This window comes from Drosophila virilis, chromosome 4 (assembly GCF_030788295.1).
Source record: "Drosophila virilis strain 15010-1051.87 chromosome 4, Dvir_AGI_RSII-ME, whole genome shotgun sequence".
Lineage (NCBI taxonomy): Eukaryota > Metazoa > Arthropoda > Insecta > Diptera > Drosophilidae > Drosophila > Drosophila virilis.
Window position 1 is genome coordinate 28,053,382 of NC_091546.1, and position 17,319 is coordinate 28,070,700.

At 39.3% G+C, this 17,319-nt stretch overlaps 4 protein-coding genes across 4 annotated transcripts; 1 reads left to right on the forward strand and 3 right to left on the reverse strand.

The window, feature by feature from the left end:
- Window positions 1-933: 933 nt before the first annotated feature.
- Window positions 934-2,977, reverse strand: LOC6634050 (uncharacterized). The gene is made up of 2 exons (XM_032433154.2): window positions 2,704-2,977; window positions 934-2,590 (listed from the first exon to the last, which is right to left on the reverse strand). The coding sequence occupies exons 1-2, from the start codon at window positions 2,821-2,823 to the stop codon at window positions 1,157-1,159; spliced, it is 1,554 nt and encodes a 517-aa protein (XP_032289045.1). The 5' UTR covers window positions 2,824-2,977; the 3' UTR covers window positions 934-1,156.
- A 1,115-nt stretch (window positions 2,978-4,092) lies between these two features.
- On the reverse strand, window positions 4,093-4,896 carry LOC116649888 (wnt inhibitory factor 1-like). Its single transcript, XM_032433158.2, has one exon. It carries the CDS (start codon window positions 4,894-4,896, stop codon window positions 4,093-4,095), a length of 804 nt encoding a protein of 267 aa, XP_032289049.2.
- A 1,778-nt stretch (window positions 4,897-6,674) lies between these two features.
- On the forward strand, window positions 6,675-7,594 carry NimC3 (Nimrod C3). The gene has a single exon (XM_002057466.4). It carries the CDS (start codon window positions 6,771-6,773, stop codon window positions 7,425-7,427), a length of 657 nt encoding a protein of 218 aa, XP_002057502.1. The 5' UTR covers window positions 6,675-6,770; the 3' UTR covers window positions 7,428-7,594.
- Window positions 7,595-8,909: 1,315 nt separating this feature from the next.
- On the reverse strand, window positions 8,910-16,754 carry bgm (acyl-CoA synthetase bubblegum family member 1). The gene is made up of 6 exons (XM_002057465.4): window positions 16,591-16,754; window positions 12,973-13,221; window positions 12,143-12,488; window positions 11,576-12,075; window positions 9,729-10,320; window positions 8,910-9,659 (listed from the first exon to the last, which is right to left on the reverse strand). Exons 2-6 carry the CDS (start codon window positions 13,215-13,217, stop codon window positions 9,336-9,338), a joined length of 2,007 nt encoding a protein of 668 aa, XP_002057501.1. The 5' UTR covers window positions 13,218-13,221; window positions 16,591-16,754; the 3' UTR covers window positions 8,910-9,335.
- Window positions 16,755-17,319: the final 565 nt, after the last annotated feature.

Consider the following 17,319-nt stretch of genomic DNA (forward strand, 5'->3'; position numbering starts at 1 on the left):
ATGCCATTTCTGGTTCTGGCTTTGACTCGGCGCGCTCACTCATTACAAGCATGTGTGTACTTACATACATGCATTAACATACCGGCTATATATGTACATATGTATGTATGCATGATACGTACAAACATAAACACAATTTGAGAACGTTGACAGCGTCGGCAAAGTCGACGCCGCTGTTACCGCTTTAGCAGCGGCAGCGAAAGCTACTTCTACTCGCACTACATGTGTACATACCAACAATAGCAACAACACTAAATACATACATTGCCTACATGTGGCTACGTACGCTTGCTAATCATTGCTGTGCGCCTGCTTTCTGCTCATGTTTATTTGTATATATCGAGCAACACAAACGCACAAAACACATATGCAAAAAAAAACCCGCTACATACACCAACAACTACACAACAACACATGTCTACACACTTGAGCATACATATATTTATGCAGTTAATAAGTGTGTAGAGATGTGAGAATAACAACAATAATGCGTTGACTGAGTGTGGACATTCGCATAGGTGTGTGTGTATTCGTACTCACCTGCCGTTTTGTTGTTGCTGTTGAGCCGGGCCTCTGTTGAGTTTTTTTTTTAATATATACATACACTCACTACGTAACGGAACATTTGAGTAACACTGCGACACATCGTAAGCGTTCATTACGTGACTACGACTTAATTTCGACTCTTTTCGATAGCTTAAAATTTTGCATAAAATTATCGGCTTACTTTTTGGCACTGTTAACTGATTAACAGCACTGCTAAGCGGGTCACTAAGCCCGGAAGCACTGTTAAGCCTTGCGAAAAACAGAAGCACGTCAAACGAAAAGAATAGGAAAATGTTGATAAATCATGAAACTTTTTAAAAAAAAAATGCAATTTAAATATATATTGTTCATAGTTGCAATGTAGATAAATTAGAAAGTGAGGATATCAAAGAATTTCTTTATTAATTTTACCTTAGTTTTGGAGATCATGTAAATGTGGAGTGTAAATTGAGAAGAAGGTCTAAAGAAGCATAAGGTCCACCATATTTATTTTAATGTAAGACTTTCAGTTCTTTGCTCCCTAGAACTTTATATCAAATTTATAAAGTCAAAGGAAGCAGAGAACTGAACTCAGCTAATTTTCGTATGCTAAACAGATAGATAGTATTATCTACATAATATCTCGTTCACATATATCGAGGGGACTCTGCATTTTGAAACATAAAGCAAACAAACTCACAACAACAATAATTCCGATTATAATGCAGCCCAAAATGATGAGCCATTTTACAAGACTCGCCTGTTCGGATTTGGTCATATATCGATAATCCGATTTATGTTGAACTGGAACTGTTTCAGTTGCTGGATCTGACTGATTTACTGGATCTGTCTGATCTGAATGATCTGCTTGAGTTATCTCATCTGCCCCAAATAAAATTGGTTTCTGTTTGTTCCGTTTAGCTTTCCTACGTTTGGGTGGTTGATCTAATCCATCTGTCTCGTACTCCCAATTTGTTCGCTCTTTTTTATATATATTTTCGGTCTGATCCTCCTCATCTTCATCTGCCTGAGTTCGCCAGTCTGAGCCAGTTACTTGATCTGCTGGATCCGATTGGTTGGTTTGATTCATTTTATGTTTTCCAAATAAATGAAAAGTCTGCACTGGGCGATCTGTCTGATTGGGTGGGATGGGATCGGTTTGTGCCGAATCGTATGTGTGGTATCTATCCACTTTCTCAATTAGCACATCTGGCCGTTCTAGCTGATCTTTTCGATGTCTTCTGTCTAACCTATCCGGCCGACCTGGGCGATGATCTATTCGACTTCCAATATGCCTGTTATTAGCCCGACTTTCCTGATCTTTTTGATCTACTATATGATGAATTTCGTCTCGCCGATCTGACTGAACTTCTCGATTTGCCTGGCTTATCTTTGACTCCTCGTCTGATTGATTATAATGATGAGTCCAAACTGGAAATATTTTAGTAGTCCGATCTGTCCGATCTTTACGATCTCTCGGATCTGTCGATACCGTTCGATCTACATGCTTAACCGTGTGCTTTCTCCGATGGGCATTTGGCGGCCTGTTGATCACTTGACAGCTATATTGCTGGGGCAGCACATGCTCCGGCTGCTCGCAAATGAGGAGATGATTGAGGCTATTGCATACGCATTGGTCCAGTTCCAGGCAAGGCTTCGGCTGTCCCGTTTGGCAGATCCTGATGCACTTGGGCTGCCCAGTGAGCAATGGTGTCCAGCTGAAGTACTTCTGCCAGCAGCTGCAATCCTCCCTCAGACACTTCTCGGCCGGCAAAATCAGATGCTGCACAGGCTCGCAGCCAACAATCGGCTGCTTCTCAAAGGATGGCCAACAGCGGCAGTTGCCGGGCGCCAGGCAATCCCCATAGCGACAGGCATTGCACTTGGGCTGGCAGCCTGGCATGGTGCTGCTGTCGATGCTGTCGACTGTCTCGTAGCCCTCGTTGCAGGTGCACTGCTGGGGGGCGGTGCACTGGGCGTGCACACAGCTGGGCGAGCAGCGGGGTCGGCAGTTTCCCGGGCTGCCCACGTAGCCCTTGCAGCAGACGTTGCGCAGCACCCAACTCTGTTGGCAGGTGGAAAATGATCAGAGATTGAGAGGGAGAGCTAGACAGAAAGAGAGAGAGAGAGAGAGAGAGAAAGAAAGAGAGGGAAGTGCTTCCCCTAAGTATGACCCACTTGTTTATCGAATTTTCCCGATTTGCTACGCACTCGCACTTGGCACACGGATCCGCGTTGCGCCCACATCCACGGACAGGAGGCGAGGACGAGTGCAAGGACTAGCCATGGATGTGTCATGAACAAACTTATCACACTTCAGGGAATTATTTTTCACTTGAAATTTCTATGCAAAACTTGCCGCGAACTTAACTTACGATTAGCCATTTCCGAAGAGTTTTTTTTTTAATGGAATTTTTCAAATTTTTACTATTTAGTATTACCCTTCGTAGACAATTTTCGAAAAGACTTGTTGGCAGTGAAAAAATAATCAAAAAATACATAGAGTGCTTGCAGGTATTATAAGAATTGATTGCTCAAGGTTTTTTTAAAATAGATATACACAGAGTTTAGAACAGAACCGGATAGTTCGGGTCCTCTACTTGACCTTAAGATGCCTCCCAAATAGATAATATCGATTATACATAGAATACATTCGTGACTGCGTCTTGATCAAGGTGTCTTCCAATAATATAAGATCGATTACACATAAGGAACCGGGAAAGCCTTTCCCCTCTATGGCATATGAAAACAATAAAACATTATTGAAATCAGGTTTACAATCAAGTTCCCAGCAAAATCTTTTGAAATATTTGTCTTTCATTGACAACAACAATATTTTATTAGGATATCGTTATTTTTTCCCAAGTAAGTACAATATTTGCTGCTTGTTAAAATAACTTTTAAATAAAAGTAAAATTTAAAAAATTTATATTAGATTAATATAATAATATTCATTAAATATACATAAAGGATGGTCCAAGAAAAACTTTTCAAATAAAATTTTTGCTAATTATTTTTATCTTTAATGTCTCAATCTTTAAGAGAATACCTATTAAATTATTTTTTGGAGTTAAATTAATATAATTTTTGGATTCTGGTTCACATAATTATAATATGGAGAGCATGATGAAACTTATTCTTGAGAAAGCTTTTCATGCTATAACCTATTTTTCGACCGATCGTTACTATTGCAGCTAAATGATATAGTAATCCGATCCGACGCTAATAACCCGAAACGGACTTATGAAAAGTTTCCAGACAATAGCTTTAAAACTGAACAACGGTCGTTGATGCTGATCTAGAATATATACACTTTGTGTATAATAATTTTTCAGTATTATTATTTATCTAACATTTAAGTAAAAATATAATATAAATAATTATAATATATATGAATATGAATAATTTAATTTTAACTTTGAAAGATTGCAAAATGAGTTGTATTTCAAAAATATGAAACCAATAAAAATATTTATAATTCTTATCGGTTGCGGTTAAAAAGCGGCAGCTATATTTATGAAATACAACTATAATTGATAAATAGCTCAATGTTCGTAATCCAGAAGCTTAGCCCACAATTCTGGTCGTATCCGAGAAATTTGAATTGGGATAGTAGCTGACATTATTGCCGCGTTTCACGCAGTAGACTATTATGCCGAACACGCTGCAGATTATTAAGAGTACCATGATGGCGATCACAAGATAGACCCACCAGCTCAGAGGCCTGGAACAGCTGAGGCTATGCAAATCGTTGGGCATAAAACCCTTGTTGCACTTGCAATGATTCGATCTGTCGCAGTAGCTATGCAGACCACATCTTGGCTCACATTTGGGCCGGCATTTCGCCTGCAGCTTATCCCATTCGTAGCCGGTATCGCAGTCACATGTCCTGATACCCACACAGATACCGTGCTGGCCACAGCCGTGTGGACACATTGAGTGGCAAATGCCATTTAGCTCCTCGTAGCCCCGCATACACTGGCAGACATCGGGGCGAACACACTGGCTATTGGGTCCACAAAGCGGATGACATTTGGGCCGACAATTGTGGGTCTTGTTGTGCCAATCGTAGCCCTCCTTGCAGGCACATTTGTTCGGAGCCACACAGATTCCGTGCTCGCCACAGTCCTCGAAACAGTGTGGCTGACAGTCTGTGCCGCTGAAGCCGGGCAAACACTCACAAATATCACGCTCCTTGCAGACACTGTGCGGTCCACACGCCGGCCGACATTTGGGCAGGCATCGATAGTGCTCCACATCGAACTCGTAGCCCGGCTCACAGCCACATGTGTCGCGGGCATTGCAAATGCCGTGCTCACCACAGCCTTGTGTACACACTGGTCGACAATTATTGGGCTCCACGCACACCATATTATCTCCACATGCCGGATTACATAATATCTTCGAGTGTGCTTCGGTTGCGTTCTGTTTGGGAACAGAAACACTATTTTTCATTGCATAAAAGTTGTGCTCAATAATATTTCTAACATTTGGTTGGACAACACTGTCCAGCTCGTTTGCCTGGCCCAAGTGCAGGCATCCAATCAATCCAAAACTTAGGTACAGTAGTGTGCAAAAGGTATCCATATCCATTTTACAGCACAGCACAGTAATTTTACACCGTTTCGGAGCGAACTAAACTTTTCTAAATGGTTCGTGGGGCTTTTATAAGGTATTCATAAGATAGGGGTCTTGAGTTTTGCTTTTATATAGCTAGTCATGGCGGTTTGTGCTGCGATTAATATGTGGGATGTTTATATATATAATACATAATGCGATCTAAATTTTCTCCAAATCCAAGTTCTGAAAGGGTTTAAAAAAAAAATAACATAAATAAAATATTTGTATTTATCGACCACAAACTAACATGAAAATAGATTTAGTCTTATAAAGAAACTTTCGCAATATTTAAATCATAAACAACTCGTTATTAAAAGTCAATCTCTATATATAAAACTGTGTTTCCTGACTGACTGACTTATTCAATGATGGATTCGTGATCAACGCACAGCCCAAATCGTAGAGGCTAGGGACGCAGAAATTTTCACAGTAGTTATCCTATTTGATGAAGGTGCACGTTAAGACGGCGTTTTGGAAAATTCCACCCGCAAGTGCGGAAAAATCGCGAAAAATGTTTGTATGAACCTTTTTTGTTAACCATCCGATCGGCCTCATACTCATTTTCAAAGAACTTTGTTTAAATTCGGTTGTGAGGTGTTTAACACTTTTCGAAACATCAAAGCTTCCTCGGTGAAAAATGCGATTCGAAGATTGCCACGGGCAAGGCCGGGGAATACCAGCTATATATATAAAGAGAAAAATAAAAAACCTTTGAAATGTGATTCACTGTTTTCGCACTTTTAATTAGATTGTACCATGATTAAATAAAACACCAAAGTTTAAGTGGGGATTATGTGATAACAAGCATGTACAGTAGAGCCTCGCTTATCTCAAACGCTATCTAAAAATTAAATTCTGTTAATCGGAATACGAAGCACCTGCCGAAGCTCACAAATAACAGAACAAAGGATAAATAAGTTTCAGAATAGAATAGAATATATGCACATGTATGACAATTCTTCTTTTAAAATGTATTTTCGATCATCCGCGAGCTGAAAACCATTTCTTACGAGCAGGATAACAGGATAAATAAATACCATATAAGATGAAGATAAGCCTCGATCTGAAATATGTCTGTTGATCGGAATGGGAAGTACGAGACGAAGTTTACGAAAGGTTAAAGATATAAATTTTAAAATAAAATAAAATATTTAAATACGACTTCTTTTTATCGAAATTTGCGATTCTAAGCGAGGTGAAGTTATGGCTAATCGAGGTTCCACTGTACTTGTATGCCCGCATAAATCATGGATTAATCATTGCAAGTATCGGATCGCGGATAAAATGCGCTTCTTTCAAATTTGCCATACTATTGAGCAGATCAGCTCTTTGGGGTCTCTTATCGTATATGCTCTCTCCCGGTCGCACTTCCATGCCCCACGCCGTTTCCATTTCCAGTTGCATTCGCCTTTCCTGCTGCGGATTCGGTACATTTCCAATGGCAGCCAAAGGCGATAAGCCCGGAGCAAAACAGAATGCCAGTTATCGTCGGCATACCCGACGAGGCGGAACACAAAGAATTATTGTGGCTTTCACTTTTTTATCAGCGCATCGTCTGGCGAGACTGCGTTTAGTGCATTTTGGAGCGTGCCCAGCGCCAGATCTGGACAAAGAACCCGACAAAGATGCTGGACAAGATGCTCTCGATGCTGCTGCTGCTGCTCGGCCAAACGCAGGCTCTGGCCATAACGAACGGCCACTGCCAGAAGAACATCAGTGTCAAGTACCAGGTGCCATTGACCAGGACACGTCTGCCCAGCAATGCCAGCAGCAACTCCTCCGGCGAGCAGTACATTGTGTATGAGGAGCGCATACGCTGGGATACGGTGCAAATATGTTGTCCCGGTTATCGCACCATTATCTTTGGCTTCTGTGAGCCCATCTGCCTGGAGGCGTGTCCGGCGCACAGCTATTGCTTGGAGCCAAACAAATGCCGCTGCCTGCGCGGGTATGAGCACTCGCATCATCCCAATAAGCAGCATCAGTTGATTTGTCGACCGATCTGCCAGGGTGGCTGTCCGGAGCACAGCCATTGTGTCGCCCACAATGAGTGCGAATGCCGGCCGGGCTTTAAGGATGTCAGCAGCTGGTTCAGTCTGAGTCTCAGCTGCGAGCGTATCCAGTGCGGCCAGGATCAGCGGTACGACATTCAGCGACACGCTTGCGTCAAGATCGAGATGAGCATGGAGGAGCTAATGCAGCGGGTCGCCGAGCGTCTGGCCAAGGGTCTGGAGAGCGAGGGTGAACCGCCTACCGAAGAGCAAGTGGACGATAGCGTTTGAGGAGCCTACTTCATAAGCCTCATTGTTATCTCTGTATGCTATGGATTCAATAAACTGAGTAAAGACTTAAGCGCGGCACGCGCTTTAGAAAAAGTTACGGAAAAGTTGACGCAGAGCGGAAAATAAGCTGGCAATCTGAATAAATCGCAAAGTAAAATTTCTTAAAATTTGCTAGTTTTTGCAAATATATTGAGTAAAACTGTTCTGCTTGGAGTGTCGATTAGAGAATACCCTAGATCCAGCGCCGAGCTATCTATATCTAGCTTTGTTTTACACATAAACATATCCTTAGCCTATACCATTCTCCTATTCCTTATTAACTTCGGTGTTTATAGTCCGATCTCTGTGAAACGTATTCAGGACGTAAAAGGATGTAAAAGTGTATATATACCAAATCGCCAGGTTGAAAGTTAATCAATTGGTTTTATCTATTTGGCGGGTCGAGGGGAGGTATCCCAAAAACTAATTATTTTTAATCTGCCTGTACTTTACGATACTCTGCATACCAAGCTAGCTCCATCTGGTTTTTATAATTTTCCAGTTTCTTATACTAAACTATATCTCAAAATCAATATTCGATGATATGTAGATAAATATTTGGTCGCAAAAATATATAATTTATATATATTATTTTATTTTTCAATTATCTACCCTCTGTTATTATCGATATCAACGGGTTCTTACAGGGGGATATAACATGATCTCTAGCTCTCATAGGTTCTTCGATAACGGATAAATACATTATTTTACAGCTACAGACAGACGGGCATGGCTAGATCGATTCAGCTATTGATGTTGCCCAAGAATATATATACCTTATGGGGTCGAAGATGCGCCCTTCACCATTTCATATACATATGAAATGGGATCAGGGTATTCAAAATTTTTATAATAGTAGATAAGAAAGGAAGGCTATTTTTGGCGAGTGTTCCTATAGCTGCCTATATAGCTATACAGTTGTCTGATGTAAATTCGATTATGCTCCTATGCTGAAAACACAGTCAAGCTGGCAAATGCTAAGGTTGTTTAAGATATTTTGAGAAAGAAAAACGTGCAGGAATTTCATTGATCAAATAATTTCTATAAGAGAACTATATGAAATAGTGCTTCAATCTACAAAATAAACAGGTCTCTTTAAAGTAGACAAACAGACGAAAATGTTTTTGATTAGGAATATATAAATTTACCTCGAGAATTATATTGTGTATAATCGAAAGATATATAACTATAAAATTTAGTTAATTGTGTTTAATTTTTCAAATAAACAACTATACTTTAATAGTTCTCAGTTCTAGATAGTATTGTGACCGTTATATATTTTTAAGAATCTAGCTAAGGCAATCTGCTGACTATACTCAAACTTTCGTTATGGTTATTAATTATTTGGACAAAAGCTTTACAAAGGAAAGGGAAAACTTTCCAAGCACAAGGGAAACTTTAACAAATTGTATATCATCTTAAAATCTATATGTAAAAATTTATTGTAGTAATTCAAACAATAAGAGTATATAATTTTCTTTGCGTTTCAATAAGTAAAACAAATTAACATAAAATTTAAAACTTATGCGCTAAAGATCTATATAGTTTTGATGGAAAAAATTAGTCGTTCATCATATAATTAACATCAAGCTCAATAATAACATCAACCTCATCATCATATCGCACTCATACCAATTGAGTGGATGTTGTTTTATCTAAAATTTCTCTATATATCGTACAAGTAGTTTAGGTATATATATATATATATATATATACAGGCGTATATATTAGTTAAAAGCTGGCACTCAATGGCTTGTAAGTCCGTTAAATTCATTTCATGTTTAAAGCTCAAGTTGCATAGCTCTCTGCCGATTGGTAACAAAACAAATTTTCTTTTTTGGTTTTACAGTGTTTGTTTTTGTGTTTGTTCTAGGCGTAAAGGGTCTCAATGAGATCCGCATACATTTTGTTAACCACATTGCGCTTGACCTTCAGTGTGGGTCCCAGTTCGCCGGTGGCAATCGAGAAATCATGCGGCAAAATTGCAAATTTCTGCACCTTTTGGGCATTCGAGATGGACTGTTTGTTGGCGCGCTTGATGCCATCCTCGATGGATTTCCAGACCTTTGGACAGGGTCCAGCATTTAATATTTCGCTGAGTGTCTTGTACTCCACGCCCAGAGATTTCATCCAGACGCTCGATTCGTGCGTCAGCTCATCCAGCGGTGCGCCCGTCTCGCGATCCACTTCAGTCTACATTTTTTGGATTGGATTGTTATTTGAAGTAGGATCGATAAACATACAAATTTTGCTAGAACTTACCTTAATCGATACCAAGACGGTTAGATATTTGCGCTGTTCACCCACGAGGAAAGCATTGGAAATGCCATCCAGTTCCTTTTTGATAATATTCTCAATATGCACGGGAGGAATATTCTCACCGCCCGCAGTAATGATCAGCTCCTTGGAGCGACCCGTGAGACACACATAACCCTTGTCATCGATGTAGCCCAAGTCACCGGAATGCAACCAACAGTCATCGTCCAGCGACTCTTCGGTCTTCTCCTTATTGTATATGTAGCCCATGAATACATGACGTCCACGTATGCACAGTTCACCATGTCCATTCTCATCCTGATTGATGATCTTTGATTCGCAGCCGGGCAGCGATTTGCCAATGGAATTCAAGTGTATCGAATCGGGCAGACACAGTGTATGACAGCCGGCCGTCTCGGACATGCCAAAGGCATCCAATATTTTCATATCCAGACTAAGGAAATATTTCTTTGTCTCCGGCGACATGGGCGCCGCGGCGCTTACCAAACTGACCACACGATCAAAGCCCAAAGCAGCCTTCACCTTGGACAGAATTAGCGATTTGGCAATCTTGTAGCGAAAACCTCCGTTGCTCTTACTGCGAAAAGTTTGAGAGAGAAAAAATAAAGTTTTTTAATTGGAATTCTTGATTAGTTTGTGGCCGGCAAGTTGATAATTGCATGTGTCAAGGATATGGGAGTAATCCAATGGGACAACCACAAGAGCGGGGTTCTTAAAGTGTGGGAAGTTTGTGTGTGTGAGTGTGTGGAGTTCTCGAAGGTGAGCTAGTGTACTTGAAGGTTTTTAATTGCATGGTCAGCCATGAAAAGAAACCCCAGAGTGAACAATCTAAGCATCCAAGGGCTCACAGCTAAGGGAACATATTTAAATAATATAAAATATGAAAAAAACACTTTTACAAATACAGCCCTAATATTAATTTATAAATATGATTATCTAATAAAATAAACTCAAGCAACTCAGAATTTTGTAATTAACAAATTTATATAAAAGGTTTAACTAAATGGGTTCAATGGGTTTTTTTATTTATCTAAATAAATGTATAATCTATAAGACTAAAGAATAATAGAATGGTTTTGCTAGATAGAGGATAAAGAGGAGTAAATACTTTTTTCCTTTTTTGTTATAAAAGAAAGCAAATAGAAATAGAAATTATTACATACATGCAAAAATGTTGTAAAATAATTCATAGGACAAATGTAGCTCTAAAGTTAAAGACTCTTAAAAAAGAGAAGTTTTTCTTTAAAAAGTAAAACCAATAAATATATAAAAAATAAAATACAGTCAGAAAAAGTTTTGAATAGAATCTCGTTCGATGAGAGCAGCTAGTAACTTTTTAAAAAATAACCCTAAGCAATTTAAAGTTCTAGTCTCGGTCAGGTGAGCATACTTTAAAGCTGGCTTAAATATGCGCTAATCACAGACAAAGTTTAGCTCATGTCACGAAATGTGCAGAGCAGCTGCCCTCAGACAAAGACTGCCGCACAAGGACGTGCCCGCATGCAGGTGAGCTTTCGTGCAGCTTCAGTTGCCGCTGCTGGGCGATACCTTCGTGTACAACTTGACGTATGAGTAATGTTGTTGGCTGTGATTTTGGCTTCCTTTGGACGCGCGCTAGCTGCTTGCATAATTTACGGGAACGAAAAACGCGCAGCAAATGCCTGGCAGAGATTGCTTACAGCCAGGAGCGCGTCTAGGCGTCGACTGGGCATGGCAGCCACTTTAACTGTGCATCCTTTTTGCATAATTTATGCGCACACAAAACTTAAAGTTGAAGTATATTATACAGATGCCTTTGCACACATCCGCCCCTGCCAATGCACACAACTTACCCCTGGCTCTCCATGTAATGCTTGAGCGTAATGCCCTTGGCCCAGCCGGCAAGCATTTTCTTAAAGCTGCCACTGGAGCTGGCCACAGCGACCATACGCTCCTGGAACTTCTCAAAGACACGCGGCACTCCCATAAACCGTGTGGGCTGAGCGTCCTGCAACGATTTAACCAGCGTGCCCTTCAGTGCATCCTTGTCGGCAAACCATATACAGCCCGCCATGGAAGCAACCGTATAGATGTCCACGGTTTGTGCAGCCACGTGGGAGAGCGGCAAATAGGAGACCATTGCCTCGGAGCCCATCACCACCTTATCCAGGCCCTTGGCAATGCCGCGCGTATCGAACGCAATATTATCATGGGATAGCATCACGCCCTTGGGCATGCCCACTGTGCCGGATGTATAGACCAGGCAGCAGCACTCATTGATGGCGATTCGCTCCAGTCGGCGCTTGAACTCATCCTCGACATCTGCCACGTTCATGGACTCAATCTCCGACCACTGTAAAGATCAGTTGTTAACCAAATTTGCAATTTAACAAAAATTAAAAGTTCCAGCTGCAATTTACCCTATAGTAGCCATCCTCCTTCTTGAGATTTGGCACATAGGGCTCCTGTATTTGTATGGCAGCCTTCAGATTTGGCAGCTTGTCGCGTATGGAATGTATTTTCTCCATTTGCTTGGCATCATCCACAACGACAATCTGAGCACGTGAATCCTCGAGCACATGCTGCACTGCTTCCGCCGAGTTCGTTGTATAGATGCCGGCTATAATGCCACGTGCATGTATTGCGCCCATGGCCGAGTAGAACCATTCGGCGCAGTTGAAGGCCAACACGCCCACCGAATGATGCTCCTGCAGGCCCAGTTTAATAAAAGCTTTCGCCGTCTGGTGCACCTTCTGCTCGTATTGCCTGTGAAGTTAAATGGGCGGAAAACAAAAGTGGGTTAGAGTTGAAGCTTGTTGCTAAATTCAATAAGCGATAAAAACAATTTTGGTAGCGCGCAAATCGAAGGAACCAAAGATGGGCAAGTGCGCGAAAGCTTAAATACAACACGAACTGCATTCGGCAAAACACGACAAACACGACTTATTAAACTATGAGGGCTGCTTTATTTTTACCAAGAAGAGGCAAGTACTATAATTTTCTATATCAAAAGCCGAGTTGACTTTTAAGAAAGGCTCTTAAGAGACTGCAAGAGTACTTAATCTTCGTAGTTTTTCTTCAAATATATAAAATATGAAATACATTCGTGTTTAGACGTAATTTTTATTTAGAATACAAGCGAATTTTCGTGTGGGCTCGTTTGCGCGCTAGGCACGACCCGTGTTGAATCTATTTAAATCGTGTTGCCCATCGCTATGAAAAACCTCTCTCTAAGGGCACATTGACTTACTTATAGGTAACTGTGGTGTAGCCATTTTTGCCGTTCTTGGTGCGCAGAGCCGGATAGTCGGGATAATTGTTGACGGTACGCTTGAGCAGGCCGGGTATGGAGATGGGCTCCTCGGCGCCGAGTCCCTCCTTGTGCATGCGTATCTTGACGGCCTCCTCGGGATTGGTGGTGCGATAGACCTCCGCGGCCCTCAGGCGATTTGGGCCTGGGCGATTGAAAAGCGTTTCGTTCGGATTAGCGGCCATTTGACTGAAATTGAATTAACAAGCTATTAGTGGAGTACAAATTTCATTTTCTTTTTGAGACCAAGCAAATTTGGTATGCTACTTTCTGGGAACGGGTCTGCATGGTAACACGACGGTGGGGTCAAGGCTGAAGCAGTCGCATGTCTCTTATCGCTATGCTTAAATTATGACTTAACACCTGATTACGGCGGCATGGGGCACTCATATAACTGCATATTATAAATACGTATTGATCAGAATTTATGGCCTGCTATACTTTTACGGAGCCTGCTATACCTTTATGGAGGATTAGAATGGAGAAACCCTTTAACGAAAACTTGCTTTATCAAACTGTTCATACCATTTTATATAATTGCAAATAGGCAATAAAAATAAATATTAATAGATCAGGATTTATGAGATACTATAGCTTTAAGTGTCGAGTCAGCTAAGAACTTTGCGATTCGAATTCAAGAACCCCATATATTATAAAATTAAAATTAGAATCTAAATTTCAAGAAGGTATCAGAAGTTGAACACTACGTAAGATCTAAATAAGCGACATAAACATTTTATTATATCATATGCTGAAATGTATATAAAAATATATATAGAAACGTTTTGGAACAAAAGGTATTATTTTATATTAAAGGCATATAACTATGTACATTAGGATGGAATATGCTTAGAACTGAAGGATTCTACTTGAAACTCTTTTGGAGAAAAAAAAAGCTACTTGATTTTATAATATCGTAAATTCTTTAGGCAAAGCTTCTATATCATATGATATGAAGTCTGGCATTCGTATTTCCTGTCATTAGTTGTGTAAGCATAAAGTTTCCTTTCAGCCTTATCATCAATAAGATAATGCCATACACCGCAGAAGTCTTGGCTTACCATAGTTAACATTCGATTTTATTTTTCGGGTACAAAGGGCTACGACTTGGCATTTAGTTTACGATATCTATCTATGTATACACATGTACCCAGTAATTTTTGTTATTGTTTCTACCTTTTTTTTTTTTTTGTTTCTTGTTTTTATTAATCAATAAACTGGCAAACAGTTTGATACTGATAAGTGTAAATGCCCAAAATAAACAACAAAATGTGAGTTTCTTTTTGAAGAATGCATAGAAGAAATCCAGCAACAACAACATCTACTAAATGAGTCCAAAGTTTACGGCCAAGGCAACACGTTTGATTTTTCATGTTTAGTTGGAAAACATTTTGCCAGTCGCTCGGTTACTTAGTAGGCGTAGTTCCGCCCCTGATTAGCTCTGATTGATGGACGGAGGCTTCCCCACAAATGCCATGCAATTAAAAAAACAACTATATATATATATGATTGACAGTTGTCTAATGCACACGCGAGTTTTTTATTTGAAATTGTTAGCTAAAAATTTTGATGTTTGCCAATTGAACATTGATTTTGATTTTGATTTTATAATAGGGAAAGTTGTTGCATATTTTCATTATATTATATATAGTATAATAACACGATTTAAGTCCTAGGACTAACTGCTCTGCGTATACAATTAAGAAGAATATAAACTGGTTTTATTATTATGGAAGATTAATTGACATATTCATTAGAACAAATCTTTAAGGAAATTATAACTGAGAATAAGAAATTCAAGGATCCCTAAATCTAATACTATTTCTCATTATTATTAATATTATCATTTGAAATCTTATAAGTCCATCGACATTTTCTAAGACATGGAAAACTAATAAAAAATGTAATACAAACTATAGTTTAGAATAAGAAATTCAAGGAACAAGCCTTAGTTTTGAGCAATTCCCAAATCTATTGCTATTGCTCATTATTATTATTTTTATATTTAATTCGAATGGATACCTATGAAAGTTATTTGAAGCCTTTGAAAAATTAAATCTCGTAAATCACAAAAATCGGAACTAATGTTATAACTAAGTAACTAAATTTGTATTATAAATAAATTAAAACATTTTTGCCGACACTTTCAATTAAACAAGTGGATAATTAGAGCTGATATCATTAGAGAGTCAAATTCATTAGTTTGATTTATTGCACAAACAATAAATTCTCTTTTTTTCGAAAGATTTATAATTATCAGTGTAATTATTAATTACAACGGAAGCAAAGTCTAGAACTTGAATATTTCAAGTGATAAGAACAAAGTTTACAGCTGTTTTATTCTCGCTAAGCGACGATTAAAAAGCACAGTATGCTGCTCACTGGGATGCAAAAACTGTGAATATTATAGACATATGGACACTTGTCGATTCCAAGTTGACAAGACTTTTAGTTTCGACGAAATTTGATGAAATCTATTCAGGCCAATACGAAAGTTCTTTGTTCCAGAAGGTTGAAATAGAACAAACAGATGCAAATACATACACACATACATACATTTAAATATGAATTTAGGAAAAAATGAATAATTATATTTTGAGCATGTTTTAATTAACGAGCAAACATTGTGTATACTATTTTAGTATATTTCGAATATTTTATACGCAAATGCTACACATACACACACATACATGAAAATATACATACATATGTTCACAGCACTATATATGCATGTATGTATGTATGTATTCATACTCATATGTATGTACATACATTTGTCTAAACAGAATTTGCGTAGTTTTATAGCTGGGCGACTATGCGAAACTAAGCATATTAGAAACCGGCTTTTAAGTTGATAAGAGCAACAGAGTTTAGCGTCTAGACATTTTTCTATCGTACGATTCTCATCGCATGGGCTTCAAGTAAAAACTGAAATAGTTTTTTGCTTTGTAAAGTGCTTGTGCAAAAACTGTGTAATAAAAATACAATATCATAAAGTGGAAACCGCAAAGAGAGCATTTTACAGGCGACCTAAGAAGCTGCGGATGAAAACAAAACAGATAATTAACAGTTCTAAAAATATTTGCCATACATGTATGCATATGTGTGCGTGTGTATGTAATTTGTTGCTGTTTTCGAACAGTTGGTATTAAAACGAACCAAAAGAGAATGGCATGTCGCATAGCCGAAGAATTGCGGTTTTTTTTTCGAAAGTGGAATGAGCAATAACAAAGATGGGCCAAAGAGAGATGGTTTGAAATGCGATCAAAGCAAAAGACGAAATAGAAGACAAGCGAAAGCTGCAGGCGCAACTGACAGTTGAAAGGTGACAATGAACCCGAGAGCACAGTGCACTGACCCACTAAAATGAATTACTGGAGACGAGCCAAAGAGAGCAAATATAAACAGCCGGTAAACAGTTTGTGGTTCCTGTGTTTTCGAAAGCGCAGCAGCACACGTGTTTCAAGGTACGTGGGCGTGCGCCACAGCGCAGGTGTCAAACGCGCAAGTCACGCACTGTTCTTCCTATATTTCTTTTATGCTTTATGCCAAACTTACATAATTTAAATATATAAATGTGTATATGTTTGTATTTTGTGTTATTTATTGTTTTGATGTTATTTTCGTTACTCAGCGCAACACTTTTTTTTCACTAATTTTTGAATATTGTGCTGGTTCAACTTTTTACTTATAGCACGACCAAAGCAAACGACCGCACGCAGCGAAGCCAAAGCGTAAACTGAAAGCAGAACAGGATCGCTTGCTATTGAAATCGTGGATCGACGCTGGCGACGCTGCTTTCGCTGCCGCTGCCGCTGCCGCTGCCGTTGGCGCTGTCGATAAGTCTTCAAGCGGTTTTAAGCATGACGACTTAGAGAGCTACCTGCTTGTTCGTTCTTATCAGTTGGGCGCCTCACATTGACGTCGAAATCGAATTCGAAACGGGCCTTATGGTAAGTTCACACATACAAACATGCATAAAGCGTTATTCGAAATTTGTCTGATCTTTGCTTGGAAATCGTAGATGAAAAGCAACAACAACTATTTGCGCTTATCAGTTCAGTTCGAGTTTGCGCCCTTGTTGAAATCTTTTGGAACTCGCGCTGCCTGATTTATTATGTGTCTTGTGTTATGGTTCTTATCCTGGTTCTTTTCTCCTAAAGTATTTCAAACAATAGCATTTTGTTTGGCCCCTATGGAATATTTTAAATATTTCCCATTATACTCTGCTCACAAATTGTGAAGGGTATATAAGTTTTGTAACTTTTGACCGAAAATATGGAGTTT

Bases quoted from the DNA above. Each gene is read 5' to 3' on its own strand.
- LOC6634050 (XM_032433154.2), bottom strand. From the start codon at position 2,823: ATGACACATCCATGGCTAGTCCTTGCACTCGTCCTCGCCTCCTGTCCG. The intron at 2,591-2,703 runs GTGGGTCATACT...ACCTGCCAACAG, and splicing joins CGGGAAAATTCGATAAACAA to AGTTGGGTGCTGCGCAACGT.
- LOC116649888 (XM_032433158.2), bottom strand. From the start codon at position 4,896: ATGGTGTGCGTGGAGCCCAATAATTGTCGACCAGTGTGTACACAAGGC.
- NimC3 (XM_002057466.4), top strand. From the start codon at position 6,771: ATGCTGGACAAGATGCTCTCGATGCTGCTGCTGCTGCTCGGCCAAACG.
- bgm (XM_002057465.4), bottom strand. From the start codon at position 13,217: ATGGCCGCTAATCCGAACGAAACGCTTTTCAATCGCCCAGGCCCAAAT. The intron at 12,076-12,142 runs GTAAATTGCAGC...TGATCTTTACAG, and splicing joins AGGAGGATGGCTACTATAGG to TGGTCGGAGATTGAGTCCAT. The intron at 10,321-11,575 runs GTAAGTTGTGTG...AACTTTTCGCAG, and splicing joins CATTACATGGAGAGCCAGGG to TAAGAGCAACGGAGGTTTTC.